Source organism: Myotis lucifugus, unplaced genomic scaffold, assembly GCF_000147115.1.
Source record: "Myotis lucifugus unplaced genomic scaffold, Myoluc2.0 scaffold_9, whole genome shotgun sequence".
Classification (NCBI taxonomy): domain Eukaryota; kingdom Metazoa; phylum Chordata; class Mammalia; order Chiroptera; family Vespertilionidae; genus Myotis; species Myotis lucifugus.
In genome coordinates, this window is record NW_005871057.1 from 12,093,449 (window position 1) to 12,108,139 (window position 14,691).

At 36.9% G+C, this 14,691-nt stretch overlaps 1 protein-coding gene and 1 long non-coding RNA gene across 6 annotated transcripts in view; both read right to left on the reverse strand.

Moving 5' to 3' along the window:
• The window catches only part of POC1B (POC1 centriolar protein B), a 95,134-nt gene that overhangs the window by 48,771 nt on the left and 31,672 nt on the right, over positions 1-14,691 (reverse strand). For 4 of the 5 annotated variants that reach the window (XM_023749789.1, XM_014451482.2, XM_023749790.1 and 1 more), the window contains exons 4-7: positions 4,389-4,496; positions 4,144-4,259; positions 2,893-3,026; positions 411-479 (exon numbers count right to left, since the gene is read on the reverse strand). In XM_023749789.1, coding sequence (XP_023605557.1) covers positions 411-479; positions 2,893-3,026; positions 4,144-4,259; positions 4,389-4,496 — 427 coding nt within the window. The remainder of the gene's footprint in view (positions 1-410; positions 480-2,892; positions 3,027-4,143; positions 4,260-4,388; positions 4,497-14,691) is intronic. The other variant, XM_023749787.1, reaches the window with a different exon arrangement.
• Positions 8,306-14,685, reverse strand: LOC111824955. Its single transcript, XR_002828040.1, has 2 exons — positions 14,528-14,685; positions 8,306-8,451 (listed from the first exon to the last, which is right to left on the reverse strand). It is a non-coding gene; the product is annotated as an uncharacterized LOC111824955 (long non-coding RNA).

Below are 14,691 nucleotides of genomic sequence, written 5' to 3' on the forward strand. Positions count from 1 at the left end.
TTCAATAAATCTGACAATGAATGACTTTTGGTTATTTTAAGTAAATGCAAAATTACTGCATAAACAATTTATATTTACAATCCTCAAGAACCTTAACATTTCAAACACAAGATACAGACAAAATATTAGGCAACAATTCAAGTGAAAGTGCCACATTAATATTTGGCATACAATAAGTGTCAGTTACATGTATAAGTGTAGAGACAAGCAAAGAAAATAACTGCTATTTGAGTTCCAAGATTATCAAAACTGTCACGATTTCAGCTATGAAACAGCAGACGTCCTGGCATTAAGTTAAAATATAAATTCATTGGAACATATACAAACTAGCTGGTTGTGAAAATCTGTGCTGAGGTCTTGGACTCCTTTGCCCTAACCTAATCAAAGAGGGAGCTGAAAGACGTACAAACCTGCATATCTGCGCCTCCTGATGAAAATAGCTCTCCACCTTTTGAAAATGAAACAGTAAAGACAGGTCCCTAAGATATAAATGGAAATTTAAAAAAAGTTACTTGGTGATGTTTTCTTATGGCCAAGCATACTGTGAATATTAATTTTTTTCTAATTTATGTAGACTATTGATGCAATAAGTCTGAGAGAACATATCCAACTGCTAGCAACTAATGCAGTTAGAGTGAAGGTAATCAAAGAACCAACCCAATTATATTAAAACACATATAAATGATATTAAATGTAAAAGAAATTCTAATAAAAATTTTAAAATACACCTTTTTTTTTTCCTTTTAAAGAAAAGCTTGTACATATGTAATTACAAGCTTTTCCAATTACAGAATTTCTTTTAAGACTTGTCTGGCTTTGGACTCTTTATTCAACAAATCACTAGCAGAAACTAAATGATAACTCTGAGAGTGATTAAGAATGAAGCTACATGAAAAAAAGGCCATATTCCCATTTTCTGACTTCAACAGGCTTCATTGAGTCACCCTTCATGTGGGCAACAGTGAGCCACTAATAGTTTTAAAAGCAGGATATAGACAGCAGGAGAGCTGTGATGAAAATTGATGTCACAAACACTTTGTAAAGCATATGACTGTCTAACCCAGGGGTGGGCAAACTTTTTGACTCGAGGGCCACAATGGGTTCTTAAACTGGACCGGAGGGCCGGAACAAAAGCATGGATGGAGTGTTTGTGTGAACTAATATAAATTCAAAGTAAACATCATTACATAAAAGGGTACGGTCTTTTTTTTTTTTTTTAGTTTTATTCATTTCAAACGGGCCGGATCCGGCCCGCGGGCTGTAGTTTGCCCACAGCTGGTCTAACCACTATACTGTGCACCTGAAACTAAAACAAAATAATATTGAGTGAAAATTGATGTTGCAATTGTGAGATGATGGACTGAAGTGAGAATGAATGGTTGGAGGCCAGTTAGGAAGTTACTGCAATTATTTGGGTGAGAGGTAATGAGAACTTGAAATTGAGCAATGACTGTGAAGTTGGACAAGACTACACTTGGCACAGTCACAACATGCATAGCCTCTGGGTCAACTTTTCAATCCAGATAAGAGTAATTATTTCTCATTTCAAAATACCAGTATATTCTGTTCTGTTAATGTGCCCTTAATCTATACAAGAAAACTTCTGGGGAAAAACACCTTATATTTTTAAGTAGACAACCCCACAGATTTAGGTTATTGTAGCCCCATAAACATCTTTTTCCTCCACATTGTGAAAAATTCCACCTTTGTGTATAAATTTTTCTTCTAAAATATTGTTTATCTTTTTTTCTATTAATCTATTTCCATGGGTATTTTAATCCTTGGCTACTTTTATTGGTTATTTATTCAGCTTAAATACACACACGAGCTGGTTCGTGTCTATTTCTGCTTCACACTAACACAGCTGCAGAGCAAATGACAAAGCAAGCAGGAAGCCAAGCAAGATATATGAAATCAGAAAAAAACCCTTCACCCCTAGACCACTGAGCCTATTCTATTTCTGGATATAAACTGCTTATACTTGGTTAAAAGGAAGTATCTAGTACTTTTTTAAAAGGATGCATTCTAAAAAATTTAGAGGAGTTTGAATATTTACCCAGAAAGGAGGACTAGTTTACATACTTAAAAAAGTTTTTCTTTCGTGTGTTATATGCCAGGGTGTGTGTGTGTGTGTGTGTGTGTGTGTGTGTGTGTGTGAGTGTGTGTGTAATTGAACAAGCTCAATAATAGGACCTTACTTCCCCACTGGGTTATAAACCAACTGAGAAATAACACAAAAAAATAAGGCACATGAGAGCCAAATATCACCTTTCATACTGATAAAGGTTTGCAAAGAAAGAATGTGGTTTTATGTGTACAAATGGGCTTTCTAGATCTGAATACCAGAATGAGTCAGATCTGAGTTCCCAGTCACAGGCAAGACTGGACAAGGGCAGGCCTCCCCACAATAAGTATCAGAGGAAAAGTAAGGGCAGGCTTACTTCCAAGAGCAGAAGTCATTGGGCTCTACTTGTTGTTAAATTTCTCCTTTTAATCTCACCAGACTAGTGAAAGAAATGACTGCGGGGGTGTGAGAGGCTGAGTGTCAGAGCTAGTGGGATAGCTTCCACATAAGAAAGATCAGAGGTTGGGAAAAAATGTATCTATCACCACTTAACCAGTTAAACCTAAACTACATCCTGATGAAGATAATAATGAAAGATTAATTTAATGGCTATAAAAGATACACATTGATTTTGACAAGAATTACAATAAATATTATTTCTAATAGTTGCTTCTAGAGGATAAAAGCATCATCTTGGAGGCAAAAATATTTTTTTATGACAGCAGCAATGTATGTTATACTTGGAAAAGTAATAAAAGCATATAATAAAATGGATCAAAACTTTAAAATATATATCATTTAAAAAACAAAAATCTCAGTGTTAGTACCGAATGTCCTTGAAGTGTATATATGAGCCTTCCTTCTAGTAGATCCAAAATCTTAAGTGTACCATCTGAAGAAGCAGTGATGAGATAGTTACCCGAAGGATGGAATGATACACAATTAACTCCGCCACTGTGAACTGATTTGTAGAAAATAAAGCAAAAACTTTAGAGAACAATTCTTAATTCTACCAGTAAAGATGCCCCTTGGATCTATTAGCAATTTTAGGTTGAAAACAAAAATCAATTAGAGGCAATGTCTCCACAACACCAAATTTCTAAGTAGCTTACTAAAACAAATAAGTAGTTTGGCATCATATAGCTTGAGTATCCAGCTAATGAGAAAGAATAGCTTTCAATATGAGAATATGTCATGGAAAGATGATCTTGTTAACCACATAACTAAAAGTCTTCAGATATATTACCAATATAACCAACAGTTAATTATTACCAGCTCACAAAAGGTATACAACCTTGCCTTAAGCTAAATTTAGTAATCAATTACAGCTTGGCACTAAGGGGTAAAGAGTGTGGAGATATATTTGGAGAAGGGCACAATCTTGCCAGTTTGAGCAATCATTTCTCATTTCACCATCTTTCCAATAGGAGGCAGTATAACACAGTGATGGAAAGTGTAAACAGAAAGACCCAGGTCAATTTTCAATTCTTTTAGGAGGTCACTTAAAGCCTCTTTAAGCCTCAATTTCCTTATCTTTAAATGGGAGTAATAATAATAATACCGCCTCTTGGGGCTGTTGTGAAGAAATTTATCATTGTAGCTACATGGTAAATATTACACTTAAGTCTGAGAAATGTGGACTTAATGTAAACCCAATATAAACCAAGAAATTGATTTATTTCTCTTTTAACTTTAATACATAGGCACAGTCAGATGTTGTTTTCTACCAGTTATAACAAGTATTTGTGCCAATTTCTATCCCCGACTTCTCATAATTATATAATCAGAGTTACTCCAGCAAATAACCAGAGTTTGCAAGTCTCACAGTAATCTCTTTCTTTTTTCTTTATAGTCCTGGCATCATTTTTAAGGTGCCTCCACCTCCCTCTCCACTCTGGCATCTACCCCAGCTTCTCAGACCATGCTGCTGAGGGGGCTGACTATCTTTCAGTCAGTTCAAAGGCAGCCCGTGGCTCTTGTTAAGAGGGCCAGGCCACACTGAGAAGGGTAGTCTGTCAGTTGAAGAGTTTCCCAGGAGCCCACTCAACAACTGAATTCTTTTGTTATAGACACTGTACCTTGATAATGCTGGAGTAATTTGTTTAATCGTATATCCCAGATTTTCACAGTATGATCAGAACCTGCTGAAGCTATGCATGTACCATTAGGGCTAAAATCCACAAAATTTGCAAACCTAGGAGGAAAGGATAAGATGGTCTCATATTTTGATTTCTTTACTTTCATTTCTTTATTCAAACTGTAATAAATTAAATGTCTCCTTATTAAACCACATCACATAAATGCACAAATAGAATGGACTTACCCTATAGAATCTGAGAAATTACTGACACACTGCTTACTTGTGGTATCCCAAATTTTTATAGTTTTATCCTCACTACATGATACAATTAGTCTTCCATCGGGTGAAAATCTGGAAAGCACAAGAAAGAAGACTGTTTCTGTGAAAGGCTCCCAATAATCACAATCACAGCCATCCCACTCCCACCATACACAAGTCAGGCTGTACATATTAAATATTGGAGACCACTGTTACCACACGGTGCAGCAACGTCTTATTCTGCAACCACCATCTTTTCAACTAAAAATAAGCACGACAAAGGACACTGATAGGCCATTAAAAGATCAAATCACACCATATAGCTCAGTGGTTCTCAACCTTCCTAATGCCGCGACCCTTTAATACAGTTCATGTTGTGGTGATCCCCAACCATAAAATTTTCGTTGCTACTTCATAACTGTAATTTTGCTACTGTTATGAATCGTAATGTAAATATCTGATATGCAGGATATATTTTCATTGTTACAAATTGAACATAATTAAATCATAGTGATTAATCACAAAAACAATAAGTAATTATATATGTGTTTTCTAATGGTCTTAGGCGACCCCTGTGAAAGGGTCGTTCGACCCCCAGAGGGGTCGCGACCCACAGGTTGAGAACCGCTGATATAGATTAACCAAGGTTCTTCTCCTTTCATTCTTTTATTTAAATAATTTAGCTTTATGGCACCTGTTGTAGTTTTTTGGTTCATCTCTGCACTCCTTCCAAGCCAAGTACCTTGCCTTTTTTCTTTTTGCCATGTACCTTGCTTTTTAAAACATCTTTATTTCTTTCTCCTATATCTGTCATTTTTTGGTGTTATCCATATGACCCAAGAGAGCCTTTATTGTTCACACCCCCCCCCAACCCTGTAGGTAAGTTTTTTATAAGAAAAAGGACTTGTGTGTTTAGAATTAAAATTAAATGATATCATCAACAAAAGAACCAGCTCCCCAAACCCATAAGTTCCTGGACATGAGGAGGCCAGAGAGCTCCACTGGACTGAAAGTAGGACAACTCATTAACATGGAACGGAAACGCCTTCATGGACACACCTATCATCCACATGCCCCATTAAAAAACAAATGACTAAATTCTCACATGGCTTGTCTACTGTTTCTATGCTCTCCTTTCATTTTAAGATCCTTTTCAAAGTTTCCCCCTACCCTAAGTGCCTTTCTAGGATAGAAGAGCAGAAGACAAAAAAAAATTTTTTTTAGACTACTAGAAAATTATGAATAGTATTTTTGTCATTAATATTTTAGTGATAACAAAACCCCCAAAAAGACAAATTTAGGTCACAGACTGATTATGTTTCAATCTTATTGGTATTTCTCTCTAGGCCCAGATTGCTATAAGTCATCAATTGTGGGTGTGGATTATAATTAAAGGCTTTTCTTTTTATTCTCTCTCATTTGATCCTCTCCTCCCTTCCTGTTCTTAAGGCTGACCTAAGAATAATTCTTTTTGACAGAAACTTGGGATCTGGCGCCTATGGATTCACCATTAAAAAAAGAAAAGACACAGAAGCACAATTAAATTCTACATAAAATAATCTTTAAAATTCAAGAAAATAATCTTGTAAGAAAATATCTTCCATGATGGTAGTTCAGGGTGATTTTATAATAATGTAATATATTATTAATCTTTTCCAGCAGAAACTATGTGATGAAGATTCAAATATGAAGGACAGTATTCTAGAAATGCTCCAAACAGATGAAATTTATTTTACACAGACCCTGGGGATAAGAAACCTACTTAGTATCCCCATGAAAATAAACATTACATAATAATGTAAACAACTAATTCAATGAATTAAATTGCATCTCTTAAGAAGCTATCTTTAAAAAATATTACCTAATGTGAATATTTCTTCAAATGGTAAGAATATTTCTGAGATGACTTGATTCTTACATTTTAAGAGCAATGATGAAAAAAAAGTAATAAAATGGAATGATCAGATTAAAAACAAAGTACAGAAATCCTCACCCTACATTATTGACTAAATCCTACCACCACCACCACCATCACTATCCTGCTAACCCTATAGCAACTCTTTTAATCCTCAATCAACCCTACAAAACAGGTGCTACTGCTAGCCTCAATTTACAGATGTATAAACGGGGCACATAAAGGATCAGTAACTGCCAGAGTCACACGACCAGGAAGATGAGAACCAGACAATCTGGTTCCATAGCTAAACTCTCAGTCACTCTGCTGGGTCCCTACTGAAAGGGAAGTGTCTTCTCCTGGCCAAAGGATTTGGGACACACAAAGTTCTGTGTGGCTCCTGTGTGACCACAGAAGGCCCTAAAGTGGAGAAGCTTGAGGCAGTGCTTCTCAGACACTCCGTGATCAGCTCTGACAGGCTAACCACTGGACTATCCTTTAATAAAAATCCGCTTGCATTACCATACACTGTCAGTGTTCCAGACGAGTTTATGGGAAGGACATTCATTCATTCAAATATTCACTGAGCACCTGCCAGAACCAGGCACTGGACAACGTGCTGGGTCACAGGAATATAGTGGCAAATGAAATGGAGATCCCTGTGTCCAGGAAGCTTTCAATCTAGGGCGTTAACAGAAGGGAGGGCACACAAATAATATGTTGTAGACAGTGATAAAACAAAAAATGTGCCAATTTATCATTAGAAACTCCATCGAAGATACATGTTTTTAAAGCAACTTGTGAAAAAGAGAAAGGAGGTATACTGGCCAGATAGAATTCATCCTAAGAAGGAGGGGCTATAAATAAGAGACATTTTTCAAACTAGAAATTTATCTTGAGCAGGATGGGTTATAGTCTGAGAGAAGCTTCCTCATGCTAAAGGAAGGAAGGAAGGGCAAACATCCGATAGAGAACAGAGGAGGTAGTGGGAAGAAGCTGGCAGCAGAGGGAGAGGTTTCTACCTCCAACTCCACATGACCAGAGGGGGACTCAGGATAAAGGCCCTGCCCCTCCTCTGGACACCATATTATAATTCCTGCTTTCTGTATACGTTTTTTGCCTTTGGAGGGGTTAAAAGTAAAGATGGTGGCTTGTATCTTCTCCTTCCCTTTCACTTTTAATTAGATTCATAAAAAAATAAGTAAGCACCAATAAAATGGGCTTTTCTTTGCCCTGACTTTGATCAGGGCTCTGAGACATTAATAGATTTCTAATTCTCTAATTCAGTACCATCAACAGCCTTTTAAAATTTCCAGAGACTGTGTCACCAAGATGGATATTATATTAGTCAATGGTGACTAATGGATCAGGAGATGTGGACTGTCTATAAGGCATTTGAAAAGTTAATTGAACTAGTTACTATTCAATCCTTTAAAATGTATTGGTACTCATTTGAGAGAATGAGGAAATTCTTGAACACTTTCCAGAAAAACTGGTTCACATTTCCTTGAAAGCAGCCTAAGAGTTATATAACAGATCTTTAACTTGGAATCTATGGAGTTCCCAAAACTGTATGTAAAACTGCATGTCTATATGTACATAAATAGTTATTCATTACACAGCCAAATGGGCCCATGAACCATGAGACGTTTTAAAGTGGTTTCATAAGAAGTCAAAATATTCATTTAAATATTTCTTATCATTAGATAAGTATTCTATAAAAACAAATTTCTAGCCCTCAGGATTGTGAGACCAGAGTGGGCATTGTCCATGTCCTTTAAGAAACAAATCATTAGTACGTGGTACTCTGAAGTCAGCAGTATTCAACAGGAGAGGGAAGCAGCAAAAAGCAATGGAAATAAGACTGCCCATTTAATACAGAGTTTTGCAACTGCCCAGCTCTGTAACCTTGTGAAACTCATAACCCCCCTGGCCACCACTTTCTATTTAGATAATGTGAGACTTTCGATTGCATTCAGACCTCAAACTTTCATAGACTCAAAAAACAAGCAGTTTCAGTTTGCTTTAATGGGGTTGTGTTTACACATTGAAGTTGAAGTTCAAGACAATAAGCAAAACATTTATGTTTTTTTAAGTGCTGGTCAGCATTAGAAGAGAAACCATCTGTTGCAGTAACAGGATTCACTCCTGCAACTGTTGAGAGACAAAAAACAGATGAAAGAGGTACAAAAACATTTAAGTATGCTAATTAGTTGTTGGGTCATCCATCATTTATGTGCCCAGACTTCTCTCCTGGATCTCCACCCTTAAGTACAATTGCCTACTGGGTGTCTCCTCTTGGATAGCCCTAGGCACCCCTGACTCTGAACTTGTCCAAACCTAAACTCACCTTCCTCCTCAGGCAGCTTCTTCTCCAGTGTTACTTTCCTGAATAAACAGTTTCTGAAGTCAGAAACCTAGCAATCATGCTCGATTCCTCTTTCCCCTCCACTCCCCTACATTGTAATCCATGATTAGCCCCATCTCTTCAAACCACAATGGGCCCCGCTACGTCATTCTCTACATGCAAGAAAAGTGATCTTTAAATTGGAAATCAAATTTTTCAAATTAAAACCATTTGGTGGTTTCACATTTCCCTTGGGAAAAAGTCTGACACCCTTACCACTGCTTATCAGGTCCTCTGGATCTGCCCTCCTGTCTCTTCATCTTCATCACCCCCCCCCCTTTCTGACACCACACCCCTCTTTTTTCTCAGGACCTTGCTCCTGCCTCAGCTGTTTCCTCACACACGTTTGTTCCCTATGCCTCAAATACCTCCCCCTACTCTTTATCTAGTTTGAATTACCTAAAAGGATCTTACTCCTTCAAGTCTCTGCTCCCCTCACTTTTTCATGAAAAGCCTTCCTGAATTTCCCCCTCCCCCACGTTAACTCCTCAGGAGGTGTTCTTAACATGACTCATATGCACACGCCTCCCTTACAGCCACGTGTTCTGTTTACTTCCCTAACAAAATGTAAGGGCCAAGACCACATCTGTCTTATTCACAGTTGTGTCCCTAGGCACAGTGCACGGTACTGACTACATCCTCAGTAAACATTTATGGCACCAGAAAAAAACTTTCTAAGGGAATTCGCACTAACTTAGAATTATAGCCAATGAGAGCTTATACTTAAAATCTTTGCAATTTGTCACACAATATGAACATACTTAATGCCACTGAACTATATATTGAAAATGGTAAATTTTATCTTATATATATTTTAGCACAATAACAAAAATACCTTCAATTTAGATGGCTAAAGATCTCATGTAACACTACCAACAACTGAAATTTAAAGGCAGATTTTCCCCGTAAAAATTAATGCCGTAAAAGCAATAATGTTGGAAAAGTCTCATTAAGTTCTACTTATTTTTGACTAAGAATACCATAAAGATAACTAAGTTATCTCACATTATACATTATTTTTTAAAACTCAGGGCTACAGCCGAACTGGTTTGGCTCAGTGGATAGAGCGTCGGCCTGCGGACTGAAGGGTCCCCGGTTCGATTCCGGTCAAGGGCATGTACCTTGGTTGCGGGCACATCCCTACTGGGGGGCATGCAGGAGGCAGCTGATTGATCTCTCTCATCGATGTTTCTAACTCTCTATCCCTCTCCCTTCTTCTCTATAAAAATTCAATAAAATATATTTTTTAAAAAACAGAAAAACTCAGGGCTACAATAATCCTAACATTTACTTATTTATCTATTTATTTATTTTAATAGAGTCTTTTTATTTATTTTTTAAAATACTTTATTGTTGAAAGTATTACATATGTCTCCTTTTTCCCCCATTGACCTCTCCCTGCCCACTCCCACCCCCCAGCACAGGCCTTCACCCCCTCTACTGTCTGTGAATCCTAACTTTTAAAAGCATTATTTTGCCCCCAAAATAGGTAATAATTCTCACCCATATATATATTTCAAAAGATAAATGTTTTTTCTCCATTACTCATTAAAGGAAAATTACTTCGTTTAAAAATCTAGGAAAGGGGACATCTGTAATACTTTTAATAATAAAGATTAAAAAAAGATAAAAAACTAGGAACTATAGTAAGTAAAAAAGTTCATAGTTCCATCACCCAAGTTCCAGTTAATATTTTGTGTGTAATAGGTACTTTACCTTTGTTCATGTATACTCCTTCCATATTATAATCATAAGTTCTGAATTTTGTCCACCCTCTCCCCCTAAGATAAACATGTTTTAATGTAATTACTTGCTTATATTTCCCTTTTTTATGGCTACATAATAATCTAAACTATTTAACCAGTTTTCTTTATTCAGAAAAAAAAATGCTTGTTTACAATATTTCACCATTATAAATTATACTGAAAGCAGTATTTTTGAGTATAAGGCATTTTCCTTTCAATACAAAAGGGTATTTAGAATAAATTTCTAGTTGTGGAATTGCTGTAACAAAGACTCCTGATATATTTTGCACACGGATTTCTAAAAAGACTATACTAACTTATATTTTAAAAGCATTAATATATTTCCCAATAGCTGGCATATCTTAAAAATATTTCTGTAAATTAAGATGAATGGTCATAAACAATGGTTAGTACAGAGAACATAACTGTTCATCTCTTTTTACACTAATGGGCACCACACCACCTCTGTGCCCTGTGGAGTAAGTCTGGGCTTCAGGGAAAAACTCATAAGTATTGGGCACACAGAATTTTTATTAATTAAGTTCATGGCATATATTCAAAATTCAATGACTAAAGGGAGAAACAATTGCTCTAATGACCCTCTATATTCATTTAAATACACTGTCCATGCATTTGGAAGAAGAACAATATCACTTGGACTATTTTTAGAATTTAATTGCTTAATTCATCTACAATTTTTGTAAATGTATGGTATGCAATACAAATCCTACTTTATATTTTTCCAACTAGAAATCCAACTATCTTAACTACATATTAAATAGTCCATTCACTTCCCCAATGGTTGGAAATGCTATCTTCAACGTAAAATACATATGGGCCTGTTTCTAGCCTTTCTATGACCTATTTTCCTAATCCTGTACCATTATCATCATATTTTAATTTCTAAAGTTTTATACTGAGTTCCTTCTAATTTTTTTCCTGTCACTGTTTCTTGATTATTCTTGCACATTTATCTCATCCTTATGAATACTGAAATTAGCTAGTCAGGTTCCACTAAATTCCTTTGGCATAACTTTCAGTTCTGGACAAGGGGGACTTATATCCCTACCACAAACTATCATACTGCTGGGCAAAGTAAACTAAACAGCTGTTTTTAGACACTGTACAGAAACAACACAGGGTTTTGAATCCTGACACATGGAAACAAATGAGATGAGCACCAAATCCAAACCAGATTTCTCCCTGGGAGCATTTTTCAGTCCATGGCACAAGGACATAGAGCCCAAGGAGACAGCAGCAGTCTTGCTGGGCAAAGAAAACAGAAATTAGAATTCAGAACTGCTACGGGGCTAGAGTTTAGAGGGCAGGAAGTGAGAAAGACACTATGAAGAGCAGAAACCCCCCAAAAGATCTGCCTATGAATCCCACTGAGTCTGTGGTCAAATACAAAGCTGCTTATGAACAGAGGACTGAGGCTTGGCAGAGAACAATTACTGGGAGACTGTGAGCTGAACAGAGTACATATAAGGGGAATATCAATAAAAATGATCTCCACCTTCATATTAAAAAATGCAAACCAGAAGACACTGGGATGACATATTTAAAGTCCTGAAAGAAAAAGTACCCACTGAACTAGAATTCAACATCTCAGCAAAAATATCCTTTAAAGAGGATCAACAAAAAGTTGAGAGAATTTATTACCAATAGACCTGCACTACAAGAATAGTAAATAAAGTTTCTTAGGCTGAAGGGAAATGATACCAGATGGAGACTTGGATCTACTAGTACACAAAGGAATAAAGAGAGCTAGAAAAGGTAAATATGGGGGTACATACTAGCAATAGACTTTTTGTTTCTTATTTCTTTGAAAAATGGTTGCTTAATGTATTGTGGGCTGATATCATATATAGATATAAGAGGTGGGTAAATGAAGTATATTTTGGTAAGTTCTAACATTAGAACTTTTACAAGTTCTGACACATATAAAATTAATTCAAGAGTACAGAGTGATATGTTAAGGATGCATATTGTAACTTTTAGAAATTACCAATAAAAAACACACAACATGGACAAAGAATAAAGCTAAAAAGCCTGCAGAGGAAATAAAATGGGATACTAAGAAATACTCAATTAATCCAAAAGAAAAGCAGGAAAAAGAAATAAACAAATGAGATAAATAGAAAACAAAGAGCAAAATGGTAGACTTTAACCTAATCATAGTACTAGTTACATAAAGTTAAACAGAATACACATGCCAATGAAAAGACGGAGACTTTCAGACCCAAGTACTTGAAAATAAAGTTATCCTCTGATAGTTAAATATATAAAATGCATTCAAAGGAGGATAGTAGTTACTATATATAGTAGCAACCTCTAAAACTATGTTCAAATATGTGAAATGACTTTTAGACACAACCTAAACATGACTCCAGTATAATCCTGAGGAGGAAAAATTGGAATATGAGGGTAATTAATAGCTGACATTAGTTACATTCATTAACCTGTTTATTCATGATGACTATGAAGAAGGTAAGGTACCCCTTTGTATTCAATTACAAAAGAGCAGACAAAGGCCCTGAGAGGTTATGTCATGTTCCCATGATCACATGCTGGTAAGCCCATGCTCTTAGCTACTTTCTGCTCTCTCTTTGCTGAAACGAAGCAACAAAACTGCACTACCTGAAAGAGGGAGGTGCCCAGCAACTCAAGAGGCCAGAGCAACAGCATGTCTCCTGTCAGGCCCAGGGAGAGAGCACCTGACCAGCAGAACTGATCCTGCTGATTCCTTGGCAGGTGTGTATGTGGCAAAGATAGGTCCACCTCACTATCCCAACCCGAGGAAACCATCCATCAAGATTTTTTTCAACAAACTCTCTTGCTTTAGTTCCAGGGCCCACTGAAGTCTTATTGTGACTTTCTTGGCAAAGGAAGACCCTGGCTGAGGCACACAAATCTTCTAGTCCACTTGAAAGTTAGTGCTGTCACTGTAAATAAGTAAACTGGTATCTGGTTTATGTTTCCTAAATTTCTTAAGTGGGCTTAGATTCCCTCTGAGCCTTCTCATCTCTGGGTAAAGAGCAGAAACAGGACTTCTAGGCCTTCAGACTTTGGAAGAAAGTCCTGGACTAGGATGACCCTATCAAGGCTGTATTTTCACAGGAAGTTGCACAAACACTCTGAGAGGCTGAGCCTGAGTGGTCAATTGGATCCTCTCAATTCTCTTTGTCTCTCACAGCAGTAAGTTGAGCCAAGAAAAAAACACTGTAATTAATACGTGAGAAGAATCTCTAAGCTTGTTGTAGAGCACCTATAAGGAAAGTTGCCAAGATGAAATCTTTATTCATTCAATTTAACCCAATTATTTATCTAAGAACATTCTTCCAGAGAGTTCTCTGGAGTATTTCATATGAATCACTCCCTCCAAACAGTAAGAAAGCAAATGATTTTTAAAAACAAACCTCAGAACCACAATGTACCAGCAAGATACAGGCATTCCATTAAGACCAGGTGTGCTGAGTATAAAAATTATCAACCTGAACAGAGGTAGACCAAAATGGAAAAAGAAATTAGCGAAGCCATGTAAACATTCTCCATGCAAGATGTATTGCAGTATCCTGAATTTTATACAAAGAATCCACAAAAATGACTCCTGCCTCAAGAGAACGCCCACCAAAGCTACCTGGTCACCGATTCATCGATTCATTCAAACCACGTTTTTGTACAACTCTGAGCCTTCCCCACTCTATAACTAACTCTACAGTGCTCCTCCACCGTATCTGATTCTACTTGGAACACTCTTCCCCACTCTGCCTCGCTAGCTACCTCACTTCAGTCAATGTTCCTTAGAAAAGACACTTCCCCAACCACCATCTGTAAAAGACCACCCCCATCACTCTCTAGCACGTTACCCTACAGTATTTTCCTGCAGAGCACATATCACTAATATATTTGTTTACTGTCTGATCTCCCTTTGGTAGAAGGTGCTCCATGAGCACAGGAATTTTGTACTTTGTTCCCTGTAGTATCTATACAATTTAGACCAGTGCCTGAAAAGAGAATACAACATGAATAAAATATCTGTAATTCAAATAGGAAAGGGAGGCCTAAGCTGACAGACCTCATAAACGGAGCAATGTGGCAGCATAAGGAATCAACAAACTCAGCCTGGGAGAGTCCAAACACTTCTTGGAGGAAGAGATGCAGGACAGGGTTGTGAAGGGAAGGTGGGATCTGGGTTATTCCAGGTGTTTCAGGCCCGCATGTGGAAAGGCACAGATCATA